This window comes from Carlito syrichta, unplaced genomic scaffold (assembly GCF_000164805.1).
Source record: "Carlito syrichta isolate Samal-C Ts95f unplaced genomic scaffold, Tarsius_syrichta-2.0.1 Scaffold105233, whole genome shotgun sequence".
NCBI classification, from domain to species: domain Eukaryota; kingdom Metazoa; phylum Chordata; class Mammalia; order Primates; family Tarsiidae; genus Carlito; species Carlito syrichta.
This window is the reverse complement of record NW_007049329.1, coordinates 160,939-168,507: the sequence shown is the minus strand read 5'-3', so window position 1 is coordinate 168,507 and position 7,569 is coordinate 160,939. Positions and strand designations below refer to the sequence as shown.

Here is a 7,569-nt window from a genome sequence, read left to right as displayed (position 1 = left end):
GGGCTCGGTGACTCAGCCTGTAATCCCAGTGCTTTGGGAGGCCGAGGTGAGCGGATTGCCTGAGCCCAGGGGTTCGAGATCCACCTGGGCAACTTGGCAAGACCTCATCTCTACAATAAATCAAAAAATTAGCCAGGTGTGGTAGCGCGCGCCTGTAGTTCCAGCTACTTGGAAGGCTGAGGTGGAAGGATCGCTGGAGCCCAGCAGGCGAGGCTACGGTGGCCAGGAGCAGCCATTGCACTCCAGTCTGAGCGACAGTGAGACTCCAACTCAAAAAAAAAAAGAAAGAAAAGGCAGACTTGGGAGCAGAATCCAGGACTGACTCCAAAGTCCGTGCTCTAAACCTCACTAGTGATGATCATATGTCAGTACTTATTGGGCATTTACTGCATGCCAGGCAATGCCCTCAGCACGGGGCTAGATGCTTCCTGACAACCCTGGGAAGGGGTAGTGACTTTCTGTCCAGTTTGGGTTTGCACCAGCCACCACTGACGTGGGCTGGACAGGTCTTGGTCATGGAGGACTGTCATGTGTACTGTAGTAGCCAGCAGCATTCCTGGCTTCTGCTCACTAGATGCCAGAGATACTCCAGTTGTGACAACCAAAAGTGTCCCGGGCATTGCCCAATGGGATCTGGAGGACAGAAGCACCTGGCTGAGAACCATGGGTCCAGAAGCACAGCCAGCCCAAGGGTCCCTAGCCCCATTCTCCCCCTTTCCTTGGGCTCCTCCTGCTGGGACTCCCCACTGGTCAAACCCAACCAGAAGCCTGTGGCACAGAAGCCTGCTGAGTTAGTCCTCTTAGATCAGCTCCTGGGGTGGAGGGAGCTGGGTGGAGAAGAGTCAGCTGCGGATCTGAAGAGAAAACACACATCGTTATTCCTGCTGTACAGATGAGGGGTCTGGGGCACAGAGGGGTGTGGCAACTTTCCTAAGTTGCACAGCCAACAAGTGATAGAGGATAGAGCCTGGCCAGAGCCTTTGGTCTTACCAATAGATGCCCCCTGTCTCTGGGCAAGATGGGAAGGGAGGGTGCAAGGGAAGAAGGTGGGAGAGTGGGTGGAGAGGGCAGAGGTGGGGGGGGTCCCTTCAGATTCTCCCTGGCCATGACATCCTAGGTGCCTTCTATTCTGAGAAGCTGCCAGGTCCCAGCAGGGCTGGGCGAATCGTGGTCCTTAACACCAACCTGTACTACAGCAACAATGAGCAAACAGCAAACTTGACCGACCCCAGCCAGCAATTCCAGTGGCTGGAAGATGTGTTGACCAGCGCATCGCGAGCTGGGGAAATGGTGAGGGCTCCTGCTTCTTCTCCTCCCTCTCTGGGGCCACTTCTGAATAAGTCTTCGGCTCAGCACAAATTCACCCACCCATCCCGAGGTGCCCACATCACAGAGGGTCCTTCATCAGCCTGGCATTGGAGGGAGGGTCCTTCCATCCGCAGACTAGCCCTGTGTACTGCGACCCAGGAGTCCACTGCACAGAAGGACTCTGAGGCTCACGAGGAGTGCCGACGGTCCCAAGTCACACAATGGAGTCGAGACTAGGACACTGGTCTCCGCTCCAACTCCAGTGCTCTTTCCACTGCTGCCACACACACGGCGGCAGCCCATGGTCTGTGCGAGGCCTTGCCCTTCAGGGGTGTCCACCTAGTCTGAAGGCAGCTCCTCAGGGACTGGCCCAGTGCCTCATTTGCCTCAGACCTCGCGCTGCCCAGCCACGCCCAGAGGCTCTCCCACAGGCTCACAGTTGTCACTGTGCCAACATCAGGCCCCCTGCTCAGTGCTTTACATGAACATCTCACTGAGCTCTCAACACTCCTGCAGTTAGGGGTGCTATTCCAGATGAGAGGTGACACACAGCTGGCGTCTAAGCTGCCACCTGACTCCAGTGCCCTAACTCTGCCCCTTGTTCTTCCTCCTGCCATAGTGGCCAAGTGCCCAGGTGTTATTAGCTGTGTGACCCAAGGAACATAAGACATAGATGCACATTACTCACATAGTATATGCTACACACCTATACAGGAATGGCTTCGTCACAGTGCCCGAGTACTCCAAGAGGAGAAGACTAGTCTTAGAAGGATCAGGAAGATTTCATGGAGGAGGTGCTCTTTGAGCTGGGTTTTGAAGTATGGGTTATTTTATAGAAGTGAAAATGAGAAAGGTACTCCAGGTGGCAGGCACAGCATGGGCAGAAGCATAGAGGTAGGGAAGGCGTGTGGCGATTTGCTGGGTACAGAGAGAAATAGCCAAAGCTGCCAGAAGACAGAATAGGGGAGAGCCTCAGGGAGAAGACTATGTGAGCCTGTCTACCTGCCTGGGGGGAGATGGGCAGGTTTTGAGAGGTAAGGATGAAGGGCTAGGCCGGGTGTGGTGGCTCATGCCTATAATCCCAGCACTTTGGGAGGCTGAAATGAGAGGATTGTCTGAGCCCACGGGTTTGAGACCAGCCTGGGCAACTTGGCGAGACCTCATCTCTACAATAACTTACAAAAATTAGCTGGGTATGGTGGCACGTGCCTATAGTTTCAGCCACTTGGAAGGCTGAGGCAGAAGGATCACCTGAGCTCAGTAGGTTGAAGCAGCAGTGGCTGTGAGCATGCCACTGCACTCCAGCCTGGGCGAGAGTGAGACACTCCGACTCAAAAGAAAAAAAAAAAAAGACTGAGGGGCTGAAAGGGCGTCTCTGAGCTCCTCCTGGGCACTCCTTCTCCACAGGTGTACATCATTGGCCATGTGCCCCCAGGCTTCTTTGAGAAGAAGAGGAACAAGGCGTGGTTCCGGAAGGGCTTCAACGAACAGTACCTGAAGGTGGTCCAGAAGCATCATCGAGTCATAGCAGGGCAGTTCTTTGGGCACCACCACACCGACAGCTTCCGGATGTTCTACGATGAAAAAGGTATTCCACTCAGAGGTCAGCTCCAAGCCTCCCTCCCTCCTTTCCTCACCAGATGCTCTAGTCTCTCTCAGACCCGCTATCTCTCCCCTGACAGGTACCCCCATAAGCGTCATGTTCCTCACACCTGGAGTCTCCCCCTGGAAAACCACGTTACCCGGAGTGGTCAATGGGGCCAACAACCCAGGCATCCGGGTGTTTGAATACGACCGAGCCACACTGAAACTGCAGGTCAGGAGCCCTGGGTCTGCTGGGGCCAGAGGGGGGGGGGGCTAAGCACATCACTCCTTCCGTGACTCTCAGCTAATCTACCCACCCCTGACCACTGAGCCTCAGCAAGGCTCCGCTACTTCCACCCTCCTCAAGCTCAGGATCAGAACCCTGGAGGCACCTGCCACCCAGTCAGGGCAATTCTTCCCTAGATCTCCTTTTGCCTGGAATCACTGCCGCAGCCTCCTACCTAGTTTCTCTGCCTCCAGCCCTGCCCTAATGTGGCCTATCTGCTACACACTACAGAAGGGATTAGTCTTCTTTTTTTCATTTTATCTTTAAAATGTAGGGTACAAGCCGGGCTCGGTGGCTCAGCCTGTAATCCCGCGCTTTGGGAGGCTGAGGTGAGTGGATTGCCTGAGCCCACGGGTTCGAGACCCAACTAAAAAAAAAAAAAAAAAATGTGGGGTACAATTCAGGGTTAGGCACATACATGGTCATCATTCAGGTAAAGTGTGGGTATCCTTATTGATGCCATGTGTCTCTCCCCTCCACAGTATCCCACTACCGTCAATCCCTTTCTCATGGTATTATAATAAATGTTCAGGGTCCACTGAGATTAATCTTTCTAAAGCACTGCATTCATCATGTCTTTCTCTTGCTCAAAAACCTTCAATGGCTCCCCAGTATCCTCAAGATAAAAGTTGTGTATACTTGGCCTGGTATTCGAGGCTCCCCACAACCTGACATCCGCCAGTTACCCACCAACCAGGCTCCAGCCTCTAACTCATCAAGCAATCCCTCACCTCCTAAAACATGTTGTGGTTGTTGAAATGACAAGGAAACGTTATTCCTTCATTTATTCAACGAAATGTATTATGCATTTGCCATGTACCAGGTCCTGTCCTAAGCTGAGGAGATGTGTAAGTGAACAAAAAAGTCACTGCTCTCCTGGATCTGACATTCTTACAGGAGAGAGACAATAAATAAGTAAAATTAAGTATGGCTAAGGAGGAAACCAAAACAGAGAAAACAGCGTGGCAACAGTTCTGGGGTGTGTGCTACGTTAGATGGGAGGGACATGGAATGTGACACAGACAAGGTGACATCTGGGTTCTGAGTAATCTGAGGGCAAGCCATGTGGGCATCTGGGGAGGGTGCAGGGAAGAGCAAGCCAGAGGCCCCGTGTGGGGTGTGCTTTGTGTCAGGGGAGGAGCTGAGAGACTGGGGTGGTCACAGTGGAAGGCACGAGGGGAGAATGAAAGGGATGAGGTTGAGTCATGCAGGCCATGGTGAAGGCTCTGGACCTGGAGGGCTCAGAGAAGAAGAATGGAATCTTTTGATATATAATTTTACAAAATCACCGTGTGTGCTGTGCAGAGAGAAGCCTGCTGGGTGAATCTTGAAGGCTCTGGATTAGCCAGGATCAGCCCACAGAGTGGGTGTTGGCCATGAGTGCAGGATGTGGGGGAGGGTCCCAGGATTTTTGGTTCGAGCAACCGGAAGGCAGAGACTGCTGGTTGTTGCTGGGATGGCATGTCTGTATTTGGAAGTTTGGAGGGGTGATCCCAGGTCTGGTTTTGGACCTGCTGACTTTGGGATGGCTAAATGGCATCCATGTGAAAGTGGCAAGGGAGGGGGCAAGTTGGTGCTCCAGGGAGAGGTGAATCTGGAGATTTAATTAGGGGTGGACAGAGGACATTGCCAGGGACTGGCTGAGATAACCTAGGTCCTTGGCTCTAGGGAGTAAACATAGATCAAGAAGAGGTCAGAGGGCTTTTTTTTTTTTGAGTTGAAGTCTCACTCTGTCGTCCAGGCTGGAGTGCAATGGCATGCTCACGGCCACCCCAGTGTCGACCTGCTGGGCTCCAGTGATCCTTCCGCCTTAGCCTTCCAAGTAGCTGGAACTACAGGTGTGCACTCTCACACTTGGCTAATTTTTTTTTTTTAATTGTAGAGACGAGTTCTCGCCAAGTTGCCCAGGCTGGTCTCGAATCTGCAGGCTCAGGCAATCCACTTGCTTCCATCTCCCAAAGTGCTGGGATTACAGGCTAAGCCACCCAGCCCGGCCCAGAGGACTTTTAAGAGTGTGGTCTGTTGTCCACACAGGCACTCAGAGGGTCTTAACAAGAGCAATTACAGGTTGGGGAACCCCCACTGCCACCCAATAACATGCCTTATACATTCTTAAGGAGAGAGTCAGACTTGGCTTAGAATCATGGCTCCATCATTCATAAGCTTTTTTTTTTTTTTTTAGTTGGAGTCTCACTCTGTCGCTCAGACTGGAGTGCAGTGGCTGCTCCCGGCCACCGCAGCCTCACCTGCTGGGCTCTGGCAATCCTTCCGCCTCAGCCTTCCGAGTAGCTGGAACTACAGGCGCGCGCTACCACGCCCGGCTCATTTTTTTGATTTATTGTAGAGATGAGGTCTCGCCAAGTTGCCCAGGCGGGTCTCGAACCCACGGGCTCAGGCAATCCACTCACCTCGGCCTCCCAAAGGCACAGGATTACAGGCTGAGCCACTGAGCCCAGCTTCATTCATAAGCTTTCTGAGCTCTGTGCCTCAGCTGCTATATCTGTAAAATGGGAGTAACAGTACCTCAGGATTTGGGAAGGACTAAATGAAACACCGTAATGTGCCTGGCATGCAGTTGCCATCCATACATGGCAGCTCCTCTTTCCCCATCTCCCATGACCTGAAGCAGGCCCATACATTTAGTTGGAAATTGATGGACCAATAAGTCCTTCAGATTCTTTTTTTTTTTTTTTTTTTTTTTTTTTTTGAGTTGGAGTCTCACTCTGTCGCCCAGGCTGGAGTGCTGTGATACCGGGATAAACGAACTGGGTTCCAATCCTGCCTCTGCCACTGAACACCTGTATGACCCTGGCCAAATGAATCAACCTCTGTAGGCCTCAATTTCCATATCTGTGAAATGGAGGTAAAAGTGCAGTTACCTCATCAATCAGAGGATGTCTGCCAAGTATACCTGGTAGTGAATGCTCAACAGCAGTCGTTATCACGCTATAAAGAATCTGGGGGCCAGGTACTGAGGCTCACACCTGTAATCTCAGCACTTTGAGAGGCTGAGGAGTTGAAGCCAGAAGTTTGAGACCAGCCTGAGCAACATATGGAGATTCCATCTCAATTAAATAAATACATACATACATACCTAGGGTAAATAAATACATAAATAAATATTGGCTGGGCATGGTGACTCACGCCTATAATCCCAGCACTTTGGGAGGCTGAGGTGAGGTGAAAGCTTGAACCCACGGGTTCGAGACCAGCCTGGCAACTTGGCGAGACTTCATCTCTACAACAAATAAAAAAACTAGCCGGGTGTGGTGGCACACACCTGTGGTTCCAGCTACTTGGAAGGCTGAGGCAGAAGGATCACTGGAGCCCAGCAGGTAGAGGCTGCAGTGGCGGTGAGCATGCCACTGCACTCTAGCCTGGGCGTCAGAGTGAGACTCCGACTCAAAAACAAAAACAAACGAGTAGGTAAGGAAGTAAGTAAGTAAATACCGCAAGGTGCAGGATGAGAGGTGAACCTGAACAGCTGCTCACTGTCTCCCTCCCTGCGCGCCCTCCCCAGGACATGGTGACCTACTTTGCGAACCTGAGCCAGGCGAACGCACAGGGGTCGCCGCGCTGGGAACAGGAGTACCGGCTGACCGAGGCCTACAGCGTCCCCGATGCGGACGCGGGCTCCATGCAGGTGGCGCTGGACCGCATCGCTGACAACGACCAGAGCACCCTGCAGCGCTACTATGTCTACAACTCGGTCAGCTACTCTGCCGAGGTCTGCGACGATGCCTGCCGCACCGACCACGTGTGCGCCATGCGCCAGGTGCCTTTCGACGCCTACACTGACTGCCTGAGAGCCCCGAGCGACCTCAGCGACCCGAGCGACCCGGGAGCCGCGCACGTGCCCCACCTTATGCTGCTGGGGACGGCGCTGCTGGGCCTGCTCGCGCTTGCGCTGTGACCTGGGGTGTTGCCCACCCACTCACGTGCTAGGCTCCTCCTCCTGGTTACAGGGGGCAGTGTCAGTGTCACCCCCTGGAAAGCTGGACTTTCCCACCATCGGTCCCCCAGTCCCCCGCGTTTACGGAGAGTGAACTGGGATGGGGCCGCTGGACCAGGACATGAAGCCCCAAAGACCTCGCTAGAAGCACATTTTTTTCACGTTTCATGTTTTGTACACAAAATAAAACCGTTCATCTTATTCTGTGCGTTATTCCGTTTAATGTGTACATATTTAAAGTAACTCACATGCATGGCTGGGTATGATGGCTCAGGCCTATAATCCCAGCAGATTGGAAGGCTGAGGTGGGAGAATCGGTTGAGGCCAGGAGTTCAAAACCAGCCTGGGCTGGGCTCGGTGGCTCAGCCTATAATCCCGCGCCTGGGGAGGCTGAAGTGAGTGGATTGCCTGAGCCCGCGGGTTCGAGACCCGCCTGGGC

At 53.1% G+C, this 7,569-nt stretch overlaps 2 protein-coding genes across 2 annotated transcripts in view; both read left to right on the top strand.

Annotated features, from left to right (window-relative positions):
* Positions 1–7,091, top strand: part of SMPDL3B (sphingomyelin phosphodiesterase acid like 3B) — a 26,278-nt gene extending 19,187 nt beyond the window's left edge. The window contains exons 5-8 of the mRNA XM_008066522.2: positions 1,118–1,290; positions 2,716–2,896; positions 2,991–3,124; positions 6,699–7,091. Coding sequence (XP_008064713.1) covers positions 1,118–1,290; positions 2,716–2,896; positions 2,991–3,124; positions 6,699–7,091 — 881 coding nt within the window. The remainder of the gene's footprint in view (positions 1–1,117; positions 1,291–2,715; positions 2,897–2,990; positions 3,125–6,698) is intronic.
* The window catches only part of XKR8 (XK related 8), a 10,986-nt gene continuing 8,820 nt past the window's right edge, over positions 5,404–7,569 (top strand). Inside the window, exon 1 of the mRNA XM_008066512.2 lies at positions 5,404–5,419. The gene's annotated coding sequence lies outside the window, so the exon portion shown is untranslated. The remainder of the gene's footprint in view (positions 5,420–7,569) is intronic.